At 46.9% G+C, this 26106-nt stretch overlaps 3 protein-coding genes across 8 annotated transcripts in view; 1 reads left to right on the top strand and 2 right to left on the bottom strand.

Moving 5' to 3' along the window:
* Window positions 1-161: 161 nt before the first annotated feature.
* LOC108931483 (protein mono-ADP-ribosyltransferase PARP12-like) lies at window positions 162-6480 on the bottom strand. 3 transcript variants are annotated; one of them, XM_018747246.2, is made up of 9 exons: window positions 6072-6480; window positions 4522-4657; window positions 4094-4373; window positions 3634-3723; window positions 3027-3159; window positions 2680-2848; window positions 2165-2285; window positions 1967-2065; window positions 162-724 (listed from the first exon to the last, which is right to left on the bottom strand). In XM_018747246.2, exons 1-8 carry the CDS (start codon window positions 6401-6403, stop codon window positions 1971-1973), a joined length of 1356 nt encoding a protein of 451 aa, XP_018602762.2. In that variant the 5' UTR covers window positions 6404-6480; the 3' UTR covers window positions 162-724; window positions 1967-1970. The 3 variants fall into 3 exon arrangements, with proteins under 3 accessions (XP_018602762.2, XP_018602764.2, XP_018602763.2); XM_018747248.2 differs by having other exon boundaries at window positions 1967-2041; XM_018747247.2 differs by having other exon boundaries at window positions 2165-2282.
* A 177-nt stretch (window positions 6481-6657) lies between these two features.
* kics2 (KICSTOR subunit 2) lies at window positions 6658-10502 on the top strand. 2 transcript variants are annotated; one of them, XM_018747217.2, is made up of 4 exons: window positions 6658-6815; window positions 7453-7701; window positions 8009-8297; window positions 9156-10502. In XM_018747217.2, exons 1-4 carry the CDS (start codon window positions 6773-6775, stop codon window positions 9970-9972), a joined length of 1398 nt encoding a protein of 465 aa, XP_018602733.2. In that variant the 5' UTR covers window positions 6658-6772; the 3' UTR covers window positions 9973-10502. The 2 variants fall into 2 exon arrangements, with proteins under 2 accessions (XP_018602733.2, XP_018602734.2); XM_018747218.2 differs by having other exon boundaries at window positions 6658-7701.
* A 2093-nt stretch (window positions 10503-12595) lies between these two features.
* Window positions 12596-26106, bottom strand: part of LOC108931630 (SLIT-ROBO Rho GTPase-activating protein 1-like) — a 66195-nt gene continuing 52684 nt past the window's right edge. For 2 of the 3 annotated variants that reach the window (XM_018747544.2, XM_018747546.2), the window contains 7 exons: window positions 25071-25176; window positions 24445-24669; window positions 22984-23063; window positions 19354-19534; window positions 17849-17983; window positions 15569-15896; window positions 12596-15350 (listed from right to left, as the gene is read on the bottom strand). In XM_018747544.2, the coding sequence (XP_018603060.1) occupies window positions 14973-15350; window positions 15569-15896; window positions 17849-17983; window positions 19354-19534; window positions 22984-23063; window positions 24445-24669; window positions 25071-25176 (1433 nt within the window). In that variant the 3' untranslated portion in view covers window positions 12596-14972. The remainder of the gene's footprint in view (window positions 15351-15568; window positions 15897-17848; window positions 17984-19353; window positions 19535-22983; window positions 23064-24444; window positions 24670-25070; window positions 25177-26106) is intronic. The other variant, XM_018747545.2, reaches the window with a different exon arrangement.

The following is a 26106-nucleotide window of genomic DNA, read 5'->3' as shown; positions in this document are numbered from 1 at the left end:
GGCACAGGGTGCAGTTTACTGGGACACCGTCAGAGTCATACAGAATATAAGCCATTATATAGTGAAAAAATGATAGCAGAAAATGAGAGGATAACTTGAGGACGGTGTTATTAAAATTCCAAAATGGAAACAAGATGCAATAATACAGTAAGCCTCCATACCATAATTTCAAAAAAAAAAAAAAAAAAAAAGAATTGCAGGCAGTTCTCAAGTTTGCGTTCATTTCTATTAGTTTAGTAGTGCTGTTTGTCTGCACAGGTGTGCAAAGAACAGAATAAGGAGTTCTCGCACCCGGGAGCGCTTGCAAACATTCACGCTCTTGTCGACGATGAGGAGGCAAACAAGCTGAGGGAGCTTGACCCGCTAAGGCGATTATATATGTCTTAGTGTGGGAAAAGGTTTTATTTGCCAAGATATTCCTAAGAAAGCGACACCGTGAGCTAAGACCACGTGTAATTTCAGGTCATTATTTTCACAGATCAAAGCGGTTTGCAACGAGTTCATTTTCACAGGTATTAATTAGTTTGCTGTTGATACATCATTATTTAATTTGGCACAGGCTACAGCCTATTTGATTAGCGTACGGTGGCACGACAGCCACATTAGTTAGTGCTTCGTTGTTCAGTCGGCAGTATAGCCGAGGAAGGGCTGGTCTTCAGTGCGCAGCACCCGGGGCTTAAAGCGAATCCCACTCCGGCCCGGGGTCTTTGTGCCGGATCAGGAACTGTGGAGGAAAAAAAAACAATTGGCGGAAACAGCCGTGAGCCCTTCCGAAACTGAACCGCGTGCACTGCGAGGCATTGTGTTAAGAAACGTCATTTAATATCCTTTATGTAGTTTCATTTATATACTTGAGTTATATAGTGGACAAAGGCACTCTGCCCAGGGAATACTAACTAAAAAGGACGTGATGTGAAGAAGTCAACGGCCATCCACTGTTCACAGAGTGGATCCAAGTCACTGTAACCAATTGCGGGCGTAACCGAATTCACCCCATCTGTGGCTAAACGCACTCCTACGCTCCTGCGAACATTCTTTGAGTGTTTCTTAACTGAGCGGGAGCTGAAACAATGCTAAACTGCCGGTATTATACAATAAGAGGGATGTAATAAAATTTGAGGGGGTGCGGTGGCACAGTGGGTTGGACCACAGTCCTGCTCTCCGGTGGGTCTGGGGTTCGAGTCCCGCTTGGGGTGCCTTGCGATGGACTGGCGTCCCGTCCTGGGTGTGTCCCCTCCCCCTCTGGCCTTACGCCCTATGTTACCGGGTAGGCTCCGGTTCCCCGCGACCCCGTATGGGACAAGCGGTTCTGAAAATGTGTGTGTGCGTAATGAAATTTGCATTCCAGGTTTCGTTTAAAAGAAAACAATTCAAGATTCACCGTAACCGGTTTGGCAGAACGACGGCAGCCTGTGGAATGCGAACGTTTGGCAGCTTTCGTCAAACCCGTGAAAACCTCAGTGTTGACAAACAAGGTAAAGTGAGGATCACCTGTCATTAATTAGAACAGATCTAAAACGCACAGGACTGCGGGAGCAGATTAATTCGATTAATTTCCAACGCGTTTACAGGTCTGATCTCTTATCCGTCACCGGCGGCGATCAGGAACAAGATGGCGACCGGCGAACGTGCTGATCGCAGGAATCCCTCGCCAGCGACGGGGAAACGGATGACCGGGGTGCTGCGAGGGCCCAGTGCGACCGGCTGCGCAGTGTCCCGTGTCCCACTTCAATTAACATTTTGAAGTAAAAATCTAACTACGGTATTTTTTCTTAATTTGTTACAGCTGTGGGTGAGATTTTCACCCAACCCAATTCGTAAATAAATCGAGGGGGACGTCTATCAGCTGTACTGAAACTAAGTGACTGACTTCCGAGCTACGCGGAGATGAAATTATGAAAACCTCTATTTGCATCTTGTACCGTTCGTTCACCGAAGATGGAGCACACGGTCAGCGAGCAAATACCTGTTCAGTTTCTCCTTCGCGGTCTCCTTCTCAACGCCACTTTGGCCTCGTCTTCGTCGCTCCGCAGGTACATATCTAAGACAGCAGCGCAGACACGGGCTTTGAGACACAACCGGGGACACGAATGGGACACTTACGAACCTTCCCGGTCTTAAACAGGAGAAAGGAATTAGGAAATTCAAGAAGAAATGTGCACACCTCTACAGTTCAGAGTGCACGTCTTATTTCCAACACTGATGGGGACGCTGCCGTTGACGTTCCCTAAATAAAGCTTCTCCACCATCTCAGATGTTGCTGAAGGGATCGACTTCTTCACCTGCTACGGAGAACGACATTTTTAAAATCACTTCACTCCAATCCCCCCCAGTTAATTTTCCCAGCACAATATTACATTTTGCGTTTCGTTAATCCCTTACAAATCCTGCATCAGTTTAATGACATGAGTTCGGGTTCAGCGGGCTCAGCTGAAGACTTGTTGGAAAATGTAATGTTTTTAACGATGAGGCTGAAAGAAATTCGGGCTGTGTTTCCGAATCGTTTCTAAAAGCAGTGTCTGGGGGAGGAACCTGACTGACAGACATTAATGAGAGGACAGAACTGCAGGTAGTGATGTGATTAACAAAGGAATGAGAAATTTGAGGGGGGGGGGAAAAAACGCATAAAGTTCCATACGTCACTCTGCGTAAGAGAAATGATAAGAATGAGGACTCGACCTCAGTCTCCAACTCGATCCACCTCCCGTTGTCATTCTTCCGGTACCAGATCCACTCGGTGGCCAGCGGGAAGGGGGAGAGCATCTTCACCGAAGATGGAGTGGAGAGCCGGCGCACTTTAGCGGACTCGCACATCATGGTGAGGAAATTCACGGGTGGAGACTCCGTGCTGGTGAAAAGGCAAGTGTGCAGTAAGGTCTACAATGACCTTGTCAGGTGCATCAAATAAAAATGAAAACTGTCGAACCTCGGCACAGTTGAATGCAAACCAAAGAAGCTCCGTCGCAACATTGCAGCCGTGACTTTGACCACACTGATCCAGCCTGTTTTGTCCTTCACCTAATTACCTTGAGTCATTTTCTGGGTTGCAGTAGGCCATCTCCACATCTTCCTCATTGGGAACATCCTTCCAGGTCATGCCATTGCTGTCTAACTTTTCCCATTTGTAAGGCAAAGGGCAGTGCACGGAGCGGCATGTTGCTGGACAAAGACACCATTGCAAACATAAGATATACACACAGTCTGAAGCCACTTGTCCTGAGGAGGGGTGGGGCAAACTGAAGCCTAACCCAGCAACACAGGGCGCAAGGCTGGAGGGGGAGGGGACACACCCAGGACGGGACACCAGTCCACCACAAGGCATCCCAAGCGGGACTCGAACCCCAGACCCGCCAGAGAGCAGGACCCAGCCAAACCCGCTGCACCATCGCGCCCCCCAAGACACATACAGCTCACTGGAATATCTGATACATTTTAATATATTTAAAATCACTGAATAATGTAAATTAGACAACTAACGTTTCTACTGATACCATAAAATCTGAGCTTCGATCTCAGATTTTTTTTTTTTTAACATTTTCCTCATTCATACAGTTGAATGTTTCACCATTAACGTTAAAAGCAGATCTTTTGCTACAACCAGCTTTAAACATTCAAATTGTTTGACTACTTTACCGTCGAAGCGGCACTTGCCCTGAAGAAAAAACAGGCAAATGTCCTTGCTGGCCTCATTTATGGGTTTGACAGATGCTGAAGAATCTCCCACTGCAGCGTGTGTGAAATTCCAAAGGCAAAAAAATACAAATCACACATTTTGCGCCATATCAACACAAAATGTATTTTCCCCAGTAAATATCCCAAACCTCCCGCATTAATTTATACAGTTCTGCTGAATGGGAAATAAAACCATGGAACTGTAAAAGGCAATGGGGTAATGGTGTAAATTCCTCTGAGATTACCAATGATACGCCCCCAGAACTTTTAAGGCAAGATCAACTTTAGCCTTTGTACTGTGATTTCTTTGCTTATTTTTTTAAGGTTATTACCTTTATCTTAACTGCTTTGTCACTATGTTATAACCTGCACTGCCCAGCTCTCCTCAGTTATGTCCCTGGTTCATGCGGTGATATCCCACCTGCCTCTGTCTGGTTGGTCTCATCTGATTTCTCCACACTTCTGGAGATAATAAACCTGTTCCTGTAGATCTTCTGCAAGATGAGCTGGTTCTCCGCACTGAGACCCCAGCCTTTCAGGATTTCCTTCGCTCTGTCGTCGAATGTGTGGGACCGTGTGCACGTCGCACCAAACTTGCAGCTGTCTTGGAAGAAGTGCTTGCAGATATGGAGTTTCTTGCATTCGTTTTTGAAATTGCAGCTCCCGTGGACTCCTTTGCCAGCGTTGTAATACGAACAAATCTAAACGGAAAGAGCAGACTTTCATTAAACGTCGATGAAAGCGTCTTCAACGGTTGATTTGTATAGAGAGATTTTTGAAGGTCAAGGGGCACCATCACGGCCCCTGCCCTTTCACCACCCACTTTCCCCCCGTAATCCCCTGGCTAACATTAGGCAGCAGGCTGGTGTCATTCTGCAGCAGCAGCTGGAAGAGCTCCACCTTGTCCAGGTCCAAGAGACCATCTCTTTTCAAGAGCACTGTGTTATGGTACGAGTCCAGGTCATGGGTGTGTTTGCACTTGTTCCTGTCACAATCAATTACAGGAGACATTTAAGGGTCATTTCAATCTACTGAAATCCACATTCAAAAGACCATCTGCTATACATTAGTGCAAGTGTTGAAGCTACAGATCCACAGTGATCCAACACGGTTATTCAGAAGACTGAGCAAAGCATCAGCATCTCCTTTACTTTGAAAGATAAAATTATTTACATTTACAGGTATTCATTTAGCGGACGCTTTTCTCGAAAGCGACGTACATCTCACAGAAATTACATTAGGAGAAAGACTTAGTTGTAGACGTGTGATTCTAAAGTACAGTTAGTTTCCTTCACCATATGCATAGATGTTCGTCACACAAGTAGCTGCATAAAACTTTAGCAGAACATCAATGGTTCCGAATCACCTTCCTCGTATCTTTCTTTTGAGATACATATAGACATTTACGTTACATTGCAGGAGTGGCTCTGTAAAGGACTGTACCATTTAGGATTCAGCTGGAACTGTTCTGGTGTAAATATGCTAAACTGTATCCAAGGACACAAGACTTTCCTTATGGCTTAAAGTAGCACAGCGGTCAATGAGCAGTTGGTGGTCTGTCAGGTAAAGAACAAAAATGTTCATAGAACATCTGCCAGGATTTTTGTCTAAACTTTTGGGGAAGCTGATCAAATATCTTTAAACAAATGTTTTCTTGTGACCCTTATGGTCCAATGACACGGGTCAGCATGGACACTTTTAAAAATAGTGGGAAATTTCAAAAGTAAAATGAAATAAAAACACCTGCAGTTCAGTCATTACGTGAAAGGTTTTCAGGGCGTGGGAAGAAACCGGAGCATCGCAAGAAACACGGAGTTGTTCGAACCCATGCCCCGAACACCAGGGCTGGGCAGCAGCGCCACTTCCTCGTTCATCGCCGTTATGAAGAAATGAAACTGAGACGTTCCACGATGAACCGTAAACGCTTCAGCTGAGAATGACGTCACCCGACTGTATTTCCTCGCGACCGCACAGCCTGGGTGCCTGGTCTTTGATAGGCTCCGGACCCCCGCGACCCTGGCCGCGGGATAAGCGGTTGATTAAAATCGTGTGTGGATGGATGGATGGATGGATAACCCCGAATTTTTTCATTGTTATACGCACATACGTTTGTACATGTCAAAATTCAACGTCATCATGCAGGTATTTTTTCCTCCAACCCCGTAAAACTGACACCTAGTTACAACTAAATTTTATCTACATTTTTATCTCCCTTGCTGCACAACAAGAGCCAGTTTTTTCTCAGTAAAAATACAACTGGGAAATCATCACGTCGTTATCATTACCAAGCGCAGATTAAATTTCCGGGCGCGTCAGTTCTAGGAAGAAGAAGACAAATCATAAGCGATATTATTATAATTTTGTTTCTCAAAAATCAAGTCCGAGATATGACAGCTTACTTGTATTTGCAGCCTCCGTTGACAAAATACCTGCAGAGGTGAAGATCGCTACAGGAGTCGCAGTCTTCCTCGAGACTCGGACACACTCGCAGCGCCGTTTTGGCTACGATGACGGCGGTGTCCGGACTGGGCTCCGAACCCAAAACCTTTCCGCTCTTCGCTCGAGCCATGACAAATCTAGTGCTGTCATTCAAAACACTGCGAAGGATCTCATCCGTAGCACCGTTGGCGTTGCTCCGCCGCACCGCGAGACAAAGCTGCTTGTAATCGAGACATCCTTGGTGTTGACACAGAGTCTTCAGGATAAAATCTGACAGTTCAGCAGGCATCATGATGACGGTCGCGCTGCAAGTGCGAACTCCGCGCGCACCGCTCGCCGAAGCCGACGCTGGAAATGGAAAGCAAAACACGAGCGCGCGCAGGATCGTTCGGCCGCTCGGCGTCGCCGTTTCCCGCTATTCGCACGCGTGAGCGTAACGCGGGCCGCGCTCCAAGTTTCGTTCTCTCGCTGCCTGCAATTTCCGTTGCGCTTCTTCGCGGCCGTGAATTATCTGAGGGTGGTCACGTGCCCGGGCGCCACGTGATCATAAAGCTCACCTTGCGGCTGCGGCCTCCTTCGTTCACGGTTTCTGTGCGGAGAAACGGGGCCGAGATAATGGGTCTGGAGAGGAAATACTACGGAAGCCGGTGACGCCGATGCCATGGCTGCGGCTTCGGCAGAGAATGCATATGAAGATGCAGAAGATAAGTGATCTAATTTATCAAATTCTGTCTGTAGGACAGTTGTACCTTTGCGTTAAAAAAATGACACTGACTGCTCTCACACAGTGTGTCTGAAACCCAATGAGTAATAACGAAAATGTTTAATTTAAGTCGTATATACTGGATATGAGCACCGACGGTGTGTTGTACACCCGTATAAATTTACATACGTGCAACGTGTCAGTTTCTCTTTGAAGCTATTGCCTGAACTGATTTGTGACCTCCGTAGTGTTGGCGAGAATTTAAATTTGCGTTTCGTCTATCGACTCGTGCTGTTTGTCCTTCCTGGGGTTCCGTGCTGTTGTCAAAAGGAAGTTCAGACACGTGTGTGTGCAGCAGGGCTAGCCTGTGTTAACACTTCTGTTATATCAGTACTAGGTATAGAATAACGTACATTGAGGTATAGCAAATATCAACAAACATTTCGTTACGTGTTGGGTTTTTTTTTTTTTTTTTTTTCCCCCCCCTTCCTCGAAAGTCTTCCCGTTGTTCTTCTGCACCCGTTAGGAAGAGCGCAGATCGTGAAGCGGGTGGGCGCGGTCCCCCGCGCGAGCATCCTCGTCGCTCGCTGACACCGGCAGGCAGTGACGTCATAGTGACGTTGATATTTTGTTTGTACTCGTAAGCATGGCGGAGGCGAGCCGCGAGGAGGAGCTGCGACCCGTGCCGAAGGAGAGGGCTATCCTGGAGAGCTTCTTCACCCAGCTCGGCGTGTTCTCCTTCGACAGGGCCAAGGACTACGTGGAGAAGGAGAAGGACGGCAGCAGGAGTGCCGGGGCCATCTGGGCCTCGTTCCTGGGGGCGCTGGCGCACCTGGCCGCCGCGGAGAAAGCCTACCACAACATGACCTTCCTCGGCCAGAAGATAGGTGTGCAGTGAGCAGGTGTTGGACGCGTGGCAGCAGGCAGATGTGCTGTGCACGGGTCCCCCAGTTAGAGCTGCATCCCTCTGTCTGACTGTAGACTGCTGCTACATTTTTTTTTCTTTTAATGGTCTATTGTGGGTGTGGGTGGTGGGGGCAGGGGGTCCCTCTACTCCAAATGTTCAAGCAGTCTGCATACAGATGAGCTTCCTTTGCGGGACTCGAAGTACTGGCTGCTTGAGATGCCACACAGACTGTAGTGGATGCGCGTGCTTTTAAGTGTGTTAATGCTCCGGGCCTCTGAACCCCACAGGTGGGCAGTCCTTCTTCAGCCGGAAGGACTCGATCAGGACCATCTACACATCCCTGTACAACGAGCTGAAGAAGGTGGTGACCACGGGGCGCAATGTGGCCGGAGGAACGGCGCCCTGCCTCGAGGACCTGCTGTCTCACCTTTCGGAACAGCTGTGCTTCTTCACCCAGGCCCGCATGGAGATCGCGGACTTCTACGAGAAGATGTACTCGCTGAGCAACCACAAGTCCATCAACTCTGAAGAGCTGGTGCACCTCCTGGAGCCGGTGATTCAGAAGTACAGCTCTAAGTTAGTGTCATTGTCGTTGGTTAGATTGTACGCTCAGCTCTGTGCCCAGTGTGTATGGGGAGGGAAGAGGAGGGTGGGGGGTGTCTGACTGAAGCTGGCAACATTCTTCTTCAAACCTTCAGTTTGAAATGGTCTTCCCTAGACCAGGGCTGTAGTGCATTCCCCCCCCCCCATTATTAAATACATGCATAAAGCATTGATTTCTTTATGCAGCTCATTTTTAAAGCAAATGTAGGCTTCAGAACACCTTAAAGGAATGCTCATGAGAGATTGTCAAGCACTTTGTTATAAAGTGGGGAACTAAATGTGGATTTCTTCACTGACTGTAGACGTGCATATAGAAGAGGGCTTTAATGCCTCAAATCTCCATTTAAGAAAGGATTCTTTTTTTTTTTTTTTTTTTTTTTTTTTTTTTTTTTTTTTTTTAGAACCATGTTGTGGTGGTGGAGTCCTATTCTGATTTTGCTTTTAAATGCAAAATATGTGCTTGAACTTATACAGGATATTTGATATGAAGCAAAGTAAGTTTTGAATTCATTTAGGCATTTATTTTAGGTGAGAATGGTAAAACACTGTGGGGGTTGGGGTAATGGGCAGGGCTGCTGCTGGGACTGCAGCTCTTTTTCAACACAGCTATGTGTTTTCAAACGCTGAAAAGAAAGACCTTTATCCTTCCTTAGAACAAATCTGAGGGTGAAGTCTGCGTACTCGTCATTTTTTTTGCTGAAATGTGAAAAACAAATGTTATGCAACTCGAACCTTCTTCCAAGCTGCAGCCAGAGGTTTGTTCCTGCCTTTATTATTAGATACTTCCATCTTTGAGTGATGGCAGCAGCTTGGAAATGTTGTCCTCTCCAGGTTTCACCACCCGATTCTCAGCCGTCTGGAGAGCAGCTTCCAGGTGGAGGTGGAGGTGCTGACCCAGTTGCTCAGGTGTCAGGCAGAGATCTCGGAGTGGAAGTTCCTACCTTCGCTGCTCAACCTGCACGGTGCCCACTCGAAGCTGCACACCTGGGGCCAGGTTTTCGAGCGGCAACGCGAGACGCGGAAGCACCTGTTTGGCGGTCAGGTGCAGAAGGCCGTTCAGCCCCCTCATCTCTACGTGTGGCTGCTCCGTCTGCACCAAACCCTGCTGGCCAAGTTCAGCTTCTATTTCCACGAGGCCCTCAGCCGTCAGACGGTGCTGTCTGAGATGAAGGCGCTCACTGCCAAGACTTCACCTGATTATTTTGGTAAGATCTCTGCCTTCATCCGCAAGTGTGACGCCGTCAACGTCTCCCTCATCTTCGACAACCGTGGCTCGGACAGCTTCCAGGGCCACGGCTACCACCACCCTGACTCGTACCGGGAGGCCCCCAAAGGCGTGGACCAGTTCCCGGCCGTGGTCTCGCTGCCGGGAGACCGGCCCGTCACGCACTGGCCCAGCGTGATCATGATCATGAGTGACCGCGCTGCTGAGTTGAACACGCTGGACAAGGTGGTGCATTTCTACGACGATAAGGTCCAGAGCACCTACTTCCTGACCCGGCCGGAGCCCCACTTCACCATCATTGTCATTTTCGACTCCAAGAAGTCAGAGAAAGACTCGCACATTGTCTCCTTCCTCCAGGAGCTCTCTGGCTCGCTGAGGAACTCTAAACCCTTCACCTCGCTCAAGCCGGGCTCCAAGGGCTGAGCTTTGACCCCTCTTCGGCCTTGTTTACGTTGAGCGTTTTGCACCGTAACTTGGGCTGCAGTCGGCGGTTACCACCCGTGTGAGGTCTCTGCTTGTAAAGACGCCTCCAAAGAGGCAAGATGGCTGTAATGTTGCTTAAGAACTTGGAAACATTCCTTGTTGCCAACTTTGAGTGTTGAACAGGGCAATTACATTTACAAGCTGTGAGTTTCTCAGGAGAAATGGGTAACTGTCGCATCTGTCTAGTTGAACAAATTTAGCGTTCACTGAGATTCAGAATTTTTACTTGAGCCTTAATGGTTAAAAACTATAATTGGCAAACCCTTGTCTAGTTGACTTGAGGGTTAAAGGGGTTGGGGATGTCCTGCATTTGTCCCCTTATGAATCAGGATTTGGTTGTTTTGTTGTCAGACTAATAAAGCAGTGAAAATCCTATTGAGTTACCCGTTTAGTATTTAACTGTTCTCACACGCAGTCTGAAACTGCTTGTCCCAAGTGGGGTCGCGGCAAGCCGGGGCCTAACTTGCCGGCGCAGGGCTGAAGGGGGAGAGGACACACCCAGGAGGGGATGCCAGTCCATCACAAGGCACCCCAAGCGGGACTTGAACCCCAGACACGTGGGAGAGCAGGACCCGGTCAAACCCACTGCGCCACCACACCCTCCTGTTTAATGATTCTCTTGAGTAATTGCAGTTTAATTTGTCCTTAAAGCCTTAATATGGAACATTCAGTGTTTATTTTTAATTGCCTTTTGGCACTGATGGAAGTACATAATCTTATTAGGACTGAATTTTCTTGTGAATGTGCCATTCAACTTATCCCCCTGCATTGGTTCGTGAATTGTGGGGTGGGGGGAGAACCGGACACAAATGTCATCTCGTTCGCTTTAAAGATGACTCTGAACTTGGTGTTTGTAATGCATTGTTTTACAATGTCTAAGGCTGTGAGTTATGACCAGAATGACAGTGCTGCTTAGTATGGCTCATTGTCACAGTTTCATGCAAACAGTTGGGCACCCCTGGCCAAATCAAATATTCAGTTTTGCAAGTGAAGGTAGTAAATGGTTTTTTTTTTTTTTTTTTTTTTTTTTTTTTTTTTTTTTTTTTTTTTAAAAAGGCAAATATTGCAATTTCTATTAACAGACTTTAAGACATAGGAAAGAAAATGGTAATTTTTAAGCTGTATCACTAGAACCTTCCCTTGGCTCTGCCACTGCCTTGTTTTCCATGCCACCAGCTATAGCTCAGCACTGTCTGCAAAACACAGTGAACAATCCTGTACTTTTGATGCAGAACTGCTGTGCGTGGGGGCTGTGGCAAGGTACAGTAATGTGCTATTTTTGAGTTGTACTCTATGCATTATTGGTGACTGTGGGGGTGGCTGTTCTGCACTGCTGATGCCTTCCTAAGAACTGGGGCAGGGGAGAGGATGGGGGGTTTTTTTTTTTTTTTTTTTAGGGGAATAACTTATGGTGCTAAAACTATAGCTGGGAAATGGAAAAGGGGTGCAGCTGGTGCTCTGTAAATAACTACAGGAAGTCAATCCACACACCACTTGGGGTTGTGTGCAAAGACTGGGTGGTTGTGGAATGGGAACAAAGTTTAATTTAAAACTGATACTTTCAAGTGTTCATTTCAGCTGAAGCACAGGGATATATACAATATCTATAAAAACCTGCAGTTGATAGCCACACCAGAGCACCCAATATACAAGTCAGCTTGATATAGGCAGGCCCTGGATTACAAATGAATTCCGTTCCCAAGTCTAAGATTTGTACATAAATTGGAACAGTTGGGTATGGTTCATATCCATCAAATGTTTGCCATAGTATATGCTGTACCTTTCTATGTGGATCTGGAAGTGTTCTGTTTTTATACAAACATCTAACATACAATGTAATGTTACTACAGTATAATAGGGAGGAGAGAGAGAATGAGTATATTAAAAAAAAAAAAATCTGCTTTTCCAATGTTTGGCATTTCCACCTTGGTTTAAATCATGATAGTTTTCCTTTTCTGTGGTGCATCACCTTTACATTTTGATGCCATGGTTGAGGGTAAAAACAAAATTAAAGCCAAAGAGTAACACACGAGACACTTAACAGCAATGTGGTCAATGTCATACTGAGTGGCCAGGAGACGGGGGTGGACCCCACTGTGGGATCTTTCTCAGTACGCAAGGGAGCAGGTGAGATTTGTGGACGGGGACAGACGTGGGTCAGTTGATGCACAAATGTAGGTCTTGCGGAGAATTGGATGGCGTAGTCAGGGAGGCGATGCAAATTTTGGGAGCTGTGGATGTCAGGAGTAGGAACAAGGGACTTGGAAGGACAGGTCAGTTGTCTCAAATGAGATTCCACAACCAGGATGTGCAGGTGTGGCTTCTTTCTACCCCACTGCTCTGATTTCAGGCAAGTTCAGACATTCGGGGAAAGGTCAATCTGACAAAAAAAAAAAAAAAAAAAGTCTTACCTCGGGCTCACGAGCCGACAAACTGCTGTAGACGTGCAATGTTTTTGTGTGTGTTGCAAAATAGTGCCTGTTTGTTATTCTGAATCATTGTATGTACAGTAACTCAAATTTTTAATAGGCTTTACCGGGGGGGTGGTTCGTAAGTACAGACTGTATATAAGTCAGATGCTTGTAACCTGGGCTGCTTGTACTTGCTTTCAGCTTTAAGGACACATAAGCTGGTAACTTAAGGGAGGTCTTTCATGAGAGCCAACTGAAATGTTTAAAATTCTTTAAGCTAAATCCACAATGAAGCACAAAAAAAACCTTGTACTCTTGAGAACAGTACTTAGCATACTGGAAACCTTAAAAAATAACATGCCAGATATATGGTTTACTACTGAATCATTTATTTAACATTTCCAGAAATGCATTATTCAGTTCATCTTGCTGTACTTGCTCATAACATAAAGTTACCACATAGAAACAGTAAAGAGTCTGAAGTCCCTCTAAAGCAGATTTAAAGGCACTTTTCAGTGTACATCTGTGTTAACATGTGAACACTACTGTAACTGAGCCTGAGATGCAACCAGCTCACATGACCAGGATGAACCACATGTAGGTCACAGAGCCTGGTCATCCACCCCTTCATTTTTGCTTTCACCAGGGGGGGGACTTCAATAAATCAAAATTATTAAAAAAAAAAAAAAAAACCTGGAGAAAAGGAAATGTACATGAAGGTCAGTTGTAAACTAATACAAAGAGGATTACAAAATTGAAGTCCATTGCTCATTGTTTGGCTCAGTTCTGAGGAAAAGTGGTTCTTTGCTAAGAGTCCTCGTGTGCTCCGTTGCCATTCTCTTCTACACCCCCATGTCTCCATGGTTGCATCCAGACAGGACCCTGGCTGTATCCCGCAGGGCAGTTCTTAGCATTCCCCACCCACAACGTGAGCAGCCCTGGCCTACACGTGCTCTGTACGCACGCATCATTCAGAAGAGGTCGCTTGTTCCCCTGTCCACTGAGAAGAACATGGAGCTGTATTTGGCAGGGAGACAACTAGATGAATGGATCTAGCAGTAGACAGACTAGTCAAGGTGAGCACGTGATGATCGGACAACTGGTGACAACGTCCACGGTTACCTCTTCCATCACTGTTAAAGTGCCCTTAAAAGAAGTGATGGACACCTCCTCAGAACCAGTGCTTCTGAGGACTCTGGGAGGACATCCACACTGCATCAGTTCTGGTCTCTGCTCAAGTCTGGTGCTCAGGGTTGAAATCAAGAGCTGTGTGTTGCACTGCGATGAAGCAGATGTTATACAGGTTCACAGATGCCAGCACAGGGCTCCTCTCAGTGCCACTGACGGTGACAGACTGGGCTCTTGAGTAACATCCAGCAGAGTCACCAGTGTGGTCAATCTCCCATAGTGCAGGGGTTAACACAAAGAGCCACCTATTAAAAATTGACCTGTATATTCAAACTTTTGGATGGTGAAAAAATACTGGTGGGCTGCTGTGGTTACTAAAGCAGTACTACTAATATATCCACTAATATTTACATTAAAGCCATGTTAAATATTGCAGGGAATCATACAGCTTGAGTACAAAGGTAGTGATTTTGACAGGTAACAGCGAAGAATGGTCCTTTTCCTTAACCCTAGAGAAGATAAGCAATCACAATGTACTGTTGGTAAAGACGGAATTTTACACGTGTGTGCGCGTACACACACGCAGCAGTTTGGCCAAATGCTCTCTATATGCCAAGGAAAGCAAAGCAACTGCACTTCCTCCACGCTGCGTGGACAGCCGTTGACCAGTGGGCTCGGACTGTTAAAGCTGCGTTTGCTGTTGAACGACTCCTGAAAGCTAACATACAGCAGCTCTTTGTTGGACAGCAGTTTTGTTTCTGTCCTCTGTGGCACAGACAAGCATGGATTCCCATGTGGCACTATGGCCAAAGGCCTCCCAGATCTGTATTACCGGTGGGGGGGTGGGGGGGGGAGGAGAGATTCTGGTCCAACATGGCCTGCATTCAGGAAATACTGACTGCATCCTTCCTCTTTAAGATGCTTTTTACATTACTGTAGGTTCCTTGCCATAAACTTGGCCTTTGAAGTCACTTCAGTCACAAAGCCTATGTGATTTTGACATCTTTGTGTTATAAAACCAATATTAACGATCCTTACAACATAGGGATGCTTTATAACATCTTATTGGCAATATCAATGCTTTCGTTATTCAGACTTAAAACTACAGCAACTACTTTTGGTGTAATGATCCAGTTCTGTAAATAATTTTTAATAAATGTTACAACAACCAGAGACCTCTAACCTGAAGACAATCAAACACAATCATCTTGCAAAATCTAATACAAGTCTACTGGTAAAAGCCATCTTATACATTTTTCAGTATTTTCCTGTTTCAAGTGTAAAGAGATGGATTGCCACGCCTTCTGTGGTTACTACAGGCTCACCTTGCCCCGTACTGGTACTCCAACGTGTAAGTTATCAGCTATCATTCTTCACGGTCTCAGCCCTATCCTGTTGCGCTCACATTGTGCACGATTTGTCTAGCGATCCCTGGGGGGCCGGCGCCGCTGACTGTCCAGAACCAGACTTGGGCATCACCGGGGGCTTTGGCCGGAGAGCAGGGGGTCGCAGCTGCACTCCCATACGTGGTGCCACAGTGGGCTTGAATGTACTCATGGTGTCACCAGAGGAGGAGGGGCTGCGGCGCACGGGCGGCTCCCCTGAGCGGAGTCGCAGGCCATGTAGTGAGCCCAGCGAGTCGGTGATGCCAGGGGGAACCGGTCCGCTCTTGGCCTGCTCCAGCGCATCCAGAACCACGTCCGGTGCTGGTTTGGCTGAACTCTGCCTTTCCAGCTCCCGCAGTTCATTCAGGGCAGTGTTCATGGTCTCCTCGATGTCCTGGAGATGGTGGGGTAGCTTAAGTAACGCATCTTGAATACACCATACAATTAACTTGTGTCTGAACACAGGTTCCCTTACAAATTCTCTTATGTAACTGCTTTTCCGTGGAACTGAACCTGAATTGCTACAGGGAAAATACTGAGCTGCATATATTGGAAGAAATGAGATGAACAACAGGTTATTAATAATGTAGCATCTCTCCGGCTGTCTCTGACCTGCGCGATGGTCTCGGGGTCAAGTGGCTTGCCGTGGTGCTGGGAAAAGCCTCCGTACTGGCCAGACGAGGCAGACCGGGGGATCGGTGGGCTCTCCATCTTTTTTAGCGACTCTTGTCGGCTGCTGTGTCCTGCTCGCCGACGCCGCTGCTCAGGACTGTCCTGAGCTGCATGGCCACGCCCCCTCAGAAGGTCCCTTGGGCTGTAGTGGCCCTCGCTGATGGGTCCACTGCCATGGCCCTGCGGCGAGGGGTGCACCGCACAATGCACATCGCTGGGTCGAGCGGGGGGCCGGCGTGAAGGGGGGTCTGACCTTTTCCGGTGTCTGCTATTCAGAAAAGGAGGACAGGAATAGGTATGCAAGACCAAAGACTTGGGTTACATGATCAGCAGCCTGATGTCCTTCAAGAGTGGAATACCTGTGTTTCATAGGTGTAAGCTGAGCAGAGGTGGTCAATGCAATGACCTAAGATGTCTTACCTTCTGCTTGGGCTATTTAATAATCATGCCTGCGAGATTTTGTGCCTCAAGGGGACCCCTGCGGTAAAGTATGATACAGACCCACATGTCATACAGCACTTTTATCGTGCTGTCTGGATCAAAACCAGCTGGAAGCCCGAAGGAGTTAGCAGTCAAGTTCAAAGTCTTCTGAGCCTCTTTGTCAAACGCACACAGACACATAGGTACGCAGTTACCATGAACATCAGTTTGCCTGAATCCACCCCTTCCCGATCCTCTCCTAACCAAACAATCCACAGCAGCCAGCACTTCTATTTCTCAAGCAGAAATAATTCTCCTGTATCAGCACAGCTTGCTCAGATTTACACGAGTGATTAGAAATTATTCATAAAAATAAAGCATAAACTGCTATAATATTTGTGCGCATGAACTGATGTCCAGCAATCATCCTAGGACAGTTGACCTAATTAGTTTGTGTAACCAATATACTGAGAGACCTTAGGCTTCTTATAAACACATGTTTTGACAATTTTTAGAAAATATGCAGTGCCAGGGCCAGAGATAAAGAACAATAACCCATTATTACTGTCACAAGGTTGGTGCCTGGAAGCTGGCACTGTACCACAGAGGACAGTGACAAAAATACCATTCACTGAATGGCCAGCAGGGGGAGTGAAGACATAGGGCAGAGAGAAAGGACAAGTGTACAAGCTCCATCACCAGTGAGACTCTGGGAGTGCCACAAATGTCTGGGAATACCATTAAAGAAGGCTCACGCCGTTTCAAAATTGAAGTTATTCGGATTACGATAAATTATAGGCATGTCATGCGATAGTGGGCAACTAACGTGATCTTGGCAGTGTGTAACTGTCATCGATTTCTGAATAATTACATCATGACATTCAGCACACTAGATACAGATAACGGTGCGGAAAAAGAAAAATGAATCAACAGTTATGTTGTGTGTGGCTGGTGGAGGATGACAGTGCTTCGTGTCCAGAGGGATCCTTATCGTCATCAAGGAACAGGGAGTTCAGGTGGAGGACACAGGGAGGCGAGAAGCGGAAGGAGTTACTGTTCAGCACCGAACCTCTCCTAATGAGCAAAACAAATGCCACACGCCTGTAGCGGCCTTGAATAACTCCTCCTCTAAAGACTTATGGGTCGTGCAGTTATCTTTAAATGAAAGACCTTGTGCGACGGACTGGCGTCCCGTCCTGGGTGTGTCCCCTCCCCCTCCGGCCTTACGCCCTGAGTTGCCGGGTTAGGCTCCGGTTCCCCGTGACCCCGTATGAGACAAGCGGTTCTGAAAATGTGTGTGTGTGTGTGTGTGTGTGTGTGTGTGTGTGTGTGTGTGTGAGAGAAAGACCTTGACTTGACTAGAGAGAGCGACTGGGGCTGGAGGGATCAGGATGTTGGAATCCGCTGGGTTGCGATGAACATCTGATTGGATCCCTCCCCTCGTCTTGCCTGTCTTTTTTTTCACAGAACAATGATTTTTCAGGCTGCCTCGCATGCTGACGTACCGTGACAGATTCATGCGCCACAGGTCAATGGTCTTAAACCCCGAAGGCAGCTCTGAATCACAGGGATCTCAAACCTTTTGTTTACAAGGCAAACAAAGCGTGGGGGGCCTGGGGGTATCACAGCGAGTTGCTCAGACATTTCTCTATGCGCAGCACCCCCTCTTTCTAGTAGAGGAGAATGCATCAGAACAGCATAGCTATTCCACTTCTCAGAGCTCTTTGAAAAAGGTGTTGTGTCTGTCAGAGGACCATTGGCCTGAAAAGCTCACTAGCAAGAGGGAAACTTCTCACTCACCTGCTCACATAGGCCTCCTGCACTCTTTCTACAGGGGATCCAATATCCTTGCCAGAGCACTTGTCCTCTACGGCATGCCCGCTGCTGGTCTCGCTGTCAGCCTTCTGGCTCAGGGTGTCTGAGAACGAGTCGTCCCTGTCCAAGAAGAAGAGGAGCCACAAGCACAGCAGTGTCACCATGGTGACATACCAACTACACTCAAATCTGTCAACCAATTGTAACATAGAAGATAAAAAAAGTCAAACAACACATTCATTGCACGCGCACACACACACACACACACACACACACACACACACACACACACACACACACACACACAGGCTGAAACCGCTTATCCCAAGCGGGGTTGCGGCGAACCGGAGCCTAATCCGGCACCACAGGGCGCAAGGCTGGAGTGGGAGGGGAACGCACCCAGAACGGGACGCCAGTCCATCGCAAGGCACCCCAAGCGGGACTCGAACCCCAGACCCCTCAGAGAGCAGGATTCGGCCAAACCCGCTGTGCCCCTCCTTACATTCATTGCAAAGTGTTTATTTTCCTGTAGATACATCTCCAGTGTCAGCAAATATATAATTCCCACTGACTGCACAGCGTACCCGCCACAAACAAACGGCAAACTCCTGGCTGACAATACCAGAATACAGGAGCTGTGTGGTATGCTTTTGTGGTCACCTGGCATCTGCCTTTTGATTATCACACTGTTTGCTGTGGCTTGAAGGTCTCCACCTCAGATACAGCAAAGGTGGAGTCTGCGCGCAGCAGTGCTAAGTACGGGACGGGCCTCCGCTGGTAGCACGCAGCCTTTTTCTCCACAGGAGGTGCAAATGGAAGCTTTCTCCTCCGGAGAGCTGTGCTCCTGCTTGTATGTCACTGCTGCCCTGGCCGTTATGTAACTATTTTTAGAGCTTTCTCATTGGAAAGGATGCCTGGAAATCCCGTGACAAGCTCTCAGCTCTGTTCCATTAACTTTAGATGTGCACTTCAGCAGCCATGTGGTGAATTATTGATACACACCCCAATGAGGAAGCTTAAAGTAGTTATGTCATCACAGAGGTAACACTCTGGAGGTAGCAGGGCTTCTCTATTTTAATTTTAATAAGGGATCGGATATAATGTATTGAGCCATGTTGGTGAATTGGCGCGTTCAGGACTGCCGACAGCGTTTGCACTTCTGACAAGACCTCTTTTGTAGATGCGGGGAATAGGCAGAACAGGGTTTATTAGCCCAGCAGAAGAGCACCGACAGGCAGGCTGCTGGACTAGACTGTCAGTAGCAACTAGTTTGACAGGATCACGTCGAGGTGTGTAAAGACTCTGCTGGTCTGACATCCTGATGACATCACAGCACAATATCCAGAGGGAGACCAATGTGTCTAGTGATATTCAACAGGAGTGAGAGGCATGTCTACAGTCCTGGATCAGCCTTTTGTTATAGCTTGATGTGCAGCATCCTCCCAGGACATTTGCTCACACACCATGGCTCAGTGGAGTCCTATACTCACATGTCCTGCACCACGATGTATTGGTGCGGCACCAGTCCGTCAATGCCATTGTGCCTGCCCTCCCACCAGTCATCTGATGCCCGCTGGTACAGGAGCAGGGAGGCACCTTTCTTGAAGGAAAGTTCACGGGTGGAGCGGCCCACGTAGTCGAACTTGGCAATGGCTTCAATGGGCTCGCATTCTGCAGAAGGAAATGAGCCGTATTGCTTTCAGAAGCAACAAAAGTAACCCCTGCATCATCGATCACTGTCTTGAAATCGGAGAGAACTCGGCGTTCCAGGTACTCCTCCATCCTATTAACTAGGAACCACTGCCTACTCCCAATCTGACAGCAGAACAAGCCAGGCAAACTAGAGTGTGCACAAAGGGCAATGCTATCATGTTTCACCAAACATTGCTGTAATGACACAGAGTATGGTTTGTTACTAGGGGACATCATCCTAGCTCTCATTTTCTCAGTGGCGGTAAGACGACATGTCAATAAAACATAAGTGAAGAGAGGCACACTATATGGGGACCATCTCTCAATCTGCCTTACTGAGAAAGTGCAGACTGGGGATGCCCACCTGTGCGCAATCGATGATCTGTGCCTGTAAGGGAATTAGAGAAACAACCAGCTAGCAGTACCAGTAGAGACGGGGTTCAACGCCGAAGAGACCAACAGGAAAGGGCAGATGCAGGGTAGGTAGGTAGGTAAACAGGAGCATTTCAGAGCACTAAAACATATCCCAAACTAGTAACCTTTTGGTGGAAAGCCTTGGTCCTTAACCATATGCAGCCCAAGTTAGGGCTCACACATTTAACAAACTCTTTGGCCCAGTTTTCATGTCCAGACAGACAAATGAGCATATGTACACAAATGAGAACAAGCAAACATCAAAGCCTACCTCTCGGTGTAGGAAAACATTAGTATAAAATGTCAGATCCACCTTAGAGATGTGCCTGAACCGTGCATCTTTTACACCCTGCTACAGGAGTGTGGTAATGAGCAGGGCAGAGCAGAGGTCAGGACCTCCGGGAGGGATTTATAACCCAACCCGTGAGCCCCGAGGTCAAAAATTCTATAGTAACCATGGATATTTCATGAAAGGGCTGTCTGTGGAATTGCTGTTGCACTATAGCGCAAAATCAATGCACCAGCTGTGCCTCCTTTGACCCTTTCTATCCATTATCCAAAGGAGTAAATATTTTGACAGTGCTGAAAAGAAAGGGTTTTAAAATAGGTGTATTATGCATCACACATGACCTCAATGCAGAGAAAAGTATTCTGAGGATAAGATGCAATGTCTACATCCGGCTGAATGAATGAAGAAGCGGCTCCTTCGCAAACTCCCCGACTCCTCACTCTCCAACGCTCAGCGTAATAGAGCGTTGCTTTGGGGCCGAGTTCTCCGCCTGGGTTTCTGTGACCGCGCTGCTGCTTTGAATCTCAAATTCGACAAGGTCCTGTCATTTTCTCTTACTTCTGTGCAAATTAGGTTCTGCCAGTCCCCTGGGTGAATATTAACAGGCTATACGAAGACTATCCAACATGATGGCTTATGCCATCTCAGTGCGTTTGGTGGCATCTGCAGCTCTGTGACACATCTCAAGAGGCACGATGAACTTCCGTGTAACAGCTACCCGAACTGCATTGCCGACGAGACCCCTGCTCAACTGATGAAACTGGTTCACCTTTGACACTTGCATTCAAACAGCGCGAGAGCGTTTCCTTTGTGCGGCTCAAGCAGGCCCACATTATAGGCTTCTTGGATGAGACAACAGCAGAGTCATTGATACCACCCTGGGAGGTCCATTTCCTGTTGGCTGAACAATAAATCCTGGCACAGCCTAATACAGCGACAGGTAAAGACCAACTGCTGTGAGATTATTACCAAGCAAGAAAAACCCAACAGAAATCTATTCTTCTACATGAAGAGTTTCACATGACTGTCAAGCCGTCTCCTAAATTAAAGTGGTATCCTACGCCCGTCGTTAAAAGCAACGATCACTGAGTAATATTCATGCAAGACAATGGATGTGTTTATAAGATATACTGGAAATACATAATTTGTGTGTTCATTCAGTGTAACGCGTAAGGCAATATGCGAGTTAACGCCATGTTTTCATTGCATGGTTACAGCATAAAATACTAATGTTAACTGAAGTAAAACGCGGTGTAATTGGAAACAAGTGTTTAGGATTTTAATGATCCTGAGACTTAACAGGCAGGAGAAGTGGGATTTCTTTGGCTTTCATTGCCATGGAAACAAGCCTCTGTCTCGCAGGGGAGAGCCCACTTGCCTTCTCAGACAGGGGGAGCCCTGCCACCACACCCATGGCACAGCCATTCCTCTCCTAGTCAATTCCTAACATTTCAACAGCAACCTGCATCCTGAACCGACAGGCAGGGGTGGGGTCTTATCCTTGTCCCTGGCGATCGTGACCCACACTCCTCCGCCCTTGGATGACTTGCTCAACATATTTTCTTGGGTCATGAATCACTTGCACCCCTTCCACATGTGAGACAGCCCATCAAACCCAGAGAGGAGCACAAACATTCCCACTAACTTCTCCTTCTGAGGAAGGAAACAAAAAAAAAAAAAAAAAAAAAAAACCCACCCCACAAACTGCCTATTTCACTCGAGCTGTCTGCCAAAAGCCCTTGTTCACCTTGAAACACAAAAGGCAGGAAACAGAACAGTACAGGCGCTGTGAGGGAAGAAGGCCTTTCCTCTTAGCTACACAGCAGAGACAACAAAATGTCACATTTACAGCAGCCTTCTGTGTGCAACCCAACAACATTCAGAGTTATGCGAAGCAGAGGTGGTGTAAAATCTGTGGAAAATAATGGGAAACAAAATAGGATAGCATCGGATATGGAGAAAAAAAAAACAAACACTTTGCCAAGTGTACAAAACTGGAAAGTGACATCAGAGAAGAAAAGAAAAAGAATATCCTGGATATCCTTCTACAGACTGTTACCCTGGTCTTCACAGTGTTTAATAAAGGGGAAAAAACAGCGATGCTATGCACTAACCGTGTAAGTTGTGGGATAACTTTTAATGATGGTCCAATACCCACAATGCATCATTCACCATAGAGACCAAGAAGATGCCAAAGCCTCTTTAGTGGTGTTCGCTGAGCCACTGGGAACAACGGGTTATGAAGAGTGATTAGAATGTGAAAAGACTCCTGTGAATCCAGATCTAGTTTCCTGCTCCATCCATGTTGGTTGAAAAGTAGGATTAACCGGAGAAGGCATTGAAAAGCAGTGTGGTCCAGCCTGACTAAAACGCAGCTTTGGCAGACATCTCCACCGAGGATGGTGTGCCCTTGGGGAGTAGGACACCAGGGAAAAAAAAAAAAAGAACTCAATTTCTGCTGTGAGCAAGCAGAATAAACAGGCGAACAAGCCCATCTCTTAATTTCTCCCAGCTAGGTTCTTCAAGGGCACAGCAATACTCTTTTGGAATTTGTTATGTCTTCTGGATGGGTGGAGACAGAACTAAGTTATGCAGGCTACTGGTAAAGGATCAGTCCAAACAAATGGAACAACACAAGGACAAGTAGATTCTGAGAACAAAACCCTGTCCACAGTGCACCCCTAAGCGCACGCCCACAGAGGTTACACAAGTTTCAGCCACGTACCATCCTCGCTGGTGTGTGGCTCAGTTCCGCCGTCCAGGTCCGCCTCCTCCAGGGCACCATGCTCGCTGTAGGGGCTGTCACTGCAGGCACAGACAGGGACATCCAATGAAGAGGTAACACCCACTATGTAACCATGCCTGACTCAACCAAACCACAAAATTTCATCTGTAGAATAAGAAAGGCTGCCGTGTGACAGCATTCTTACTGCAAAGCTGAGTTCATGTCCACTGCATTAATCTAATAACCAGATAAGGGACAGTTGGTAGTGTAGTGGTTAGAGGTGCTGCCTTTGGACCCAAAGGTTGCAGGGTTGATCCTCACCCCTGGTTACAGTACCCTGTGGCAATAGGGGCCGCACAGCTTCTGCACGTGGCTGAGTCCGTGTGGAGTTCAGCCATTCTCCCAGTGTCAGCATGGACTACCTCCCACAGTTCAAAGGCGTGTTTCAGTTCGACCAGTGACTAAATTGCCATTACAGTGTGCGTGTCTGTGCGTGTCTGCCCTGCAATAGACTGGTGTCCTGACCCAGAATATACCTTCCAGTCCCCCACCCATGCTTCAAGGACAGGCTCTGGACTACCAAAAACTCTCATTGCACAAGCAGCCGAGGAAAACGGAAAATATCAAATAAAGCCAGAGCATAAGTCACTTGAAACTTGGCATTAAATCTTGAAAGAGGAATAAATCTGTGTATAAAATGAAGATCTAAGAGGAAATATCGGCAGGAGATAAGACTCCAGTCCAAGGAGTGTTGTGTATTCATGTGGCAGACAGCAGCCCAGTGCTTTGTTAGGGTGACAGGTTAAGCATTACAACCTCACATCTCCACTTGAGCCACTTGCTGGAACACCCAGCTGCCGTGCCTTTGCAAGGGAACTGCAGCAACAGACATAAGCCAAAACCAGGCACTCGGTGCAAGTATCTATAAGATGTAGCCCTCCTATGACAGTTGATTAATTCAGCTAGCTGGCTTCTTCGAATGATGCGAAAGAAGCAGGCAGGGGGAGATGTGGGACAATTTATCATAAGGGAAAAGAAAAATATGAGACTTAGGATTTTTGCATCGGAGTTACAAGCCGTATGACTGATGATGATGGCGGCAACATTGACATTCTACCGGCACATTACTTTCAAGCAGAATTAATATATCTTTTCAGCATACTACCATGTTCCCTTCCCAGCAACACCTCATCATTTATCATAACCTGCAATTAGAAACTACCTGCCGCTAGAGAGAAGGCACTCTCTACCACCTCACCGCATATTTGAGAAGTTACTCACACTTCTGCATGGGGTCTCCAGATACACAGCACATTCATGGGGCTGGAGTAAAAGATAGCTGAACTTGTGTTCATTATCTGTTCTGACATTCTGCCCTTACTTGTAAACCAGCTCTTAAAATCATGTCGTCCCCCTCCCGAAGGAACCCCCCCCAATGCCACAAAAACAGCGGACACTCACCAGTAGTCGCCTCCCGCCATGCACTTCTCATACACTGGCCCTTCCAGCTCTTTGGCATCAGGGAAGATAGTCTCGTGATGGATGATGATGGTCTTGATGACCTCGTTGACATGTGCCTGGCAGGACACCTGGTCTTGGCTGTCTGGTGTGGGCATCAGAGTGGGCCCAAAGCAGATGGCCAGGTTATATGGATCCATCATGTTCTCATCACTGTACTGTGACAGGCTGCAGAGAAGATGGGGTCATTAATCTGTTTATCAGAATGCCTTGCAGAAACCCTACATCAGTTCATGAAATAACTGTTCCCACTCCATCACATAAGTATAAATAATGACAGTCTCTAATACAAAATTAATGGTGTAAGTCATTCTGGTAGTCTGGAGTTTCATTGACATGTCTCCTTCTCCCATTTCTGTAAAGGGAGATACACTCATTTCCCATACATAGGACAATATCAGTGAGGCAGCAAGCATGCTGTTCACATAGTTGGGTCAGCTGTCTGGAGTCACTAGGAACTGTTGCTCTTCCACAGTCTGGTATGTGCTAGTCAGAGGTGGGGCTGGTTAAGGCTACAGCAATAGCAGGAGGGAGGGAGGGTCTGGCCTGACTCATGCTGTGGGACTCACTGGTTGAGGAAGGCGAAGAGGTAGCGCATGACAACCAGCACAGATCTGGGCGCAGTCAGGAGGATCTTACGGATGTACAGAGCTCTGTCATACAGCTTCTCGATTCCTGGCAAAGGTAGAGACAGATGGAGGGGATATTAGATTTTGTAGGAAAACTGCAATCATTTGACGCCTCCTGCCCCATGTACTTCTTCAGGATGGCCAATTCGTTAGTTTCCTAGTTGTTTTGTTTTAACTGATTTATGTTTGTTTAAGGACACAAAAAAAAAAAAAAAAAAAAAAAAAAAAAAAAAAAAAAAATTTGTTTAGGCTTAATGACCCATCCCACCGGAGGAAATGTGGGTCTGCCAGCTCACTAGGATCCCTCCTGCCTCCGGAGTGGTCATGTGACTACCAGATGGCGACAAGTATTAAACTCATGTTCCTCTGTGGACGGTGATTAACTGATTTGATCCTTGAGTATGGTTTGGTGTAACTAATGGAAGTGAACCTCAGCTCATCTGTGTACATTCTACACAAGACGGATAAGCACAAATCAACAAGAACATCAACTCATATTTCAGTGGTATACATCTGCATCTCGCCTACACTGCCAATCTAGTGGCTAGGTTTGCCTGAATTTTGGGAATAAACCCTAAGGCATTTGGGATAAGAACCAAAATACGATTCTGAAAGAATGACCAGGAAAATGTAGTGAAAGTTCAGAGGTTGGCTACTAATGCACCATGCTAAGATATGCCAATGATTTGGCAGCATGCCCTTCGGAACCTGAGATTCACGCATCTCCTGTTCTAGACCCACTTTTTTCATGGACTTGTATTCCTGCTGTACGTGTGATGAAGTTCTGATTAATTATGAAAGAGTGTGAGGGCCTAGGATCAGGAATAACTGTCTACAAAAGCCAACCTAATGAACCAGCTCAAGTCAAGAGGTTGCTGTGGGCTTTCAAAGCCTGAGCCAAAGTATAATGCAGCTCCACAGCAGAGTCACACAGAAGTAGAGCTGCCATGAAAATATGCAGAATTAATGCTGAAGA

This window comes from Scleropages formosus, chromosome 2, assembly GCF_900964775.1.
Source record: "Scleropages formosus chromosome 2, fSclFor1.1, whole genome shotgun sequence".
In the NCBI taxonomy this organism is placed as follows: Eukaryota; Metazoa; Chordata; class Actinopteri; order Osteoglossiformes; family Osteoglossidae; genus Scleropages; species Scleropages formosus.
The sequence above is the reverse complement of the archived record's forward strand: the minus strand, read 5'-3'. Positions and strand labels throughout refer to the sequence as shown.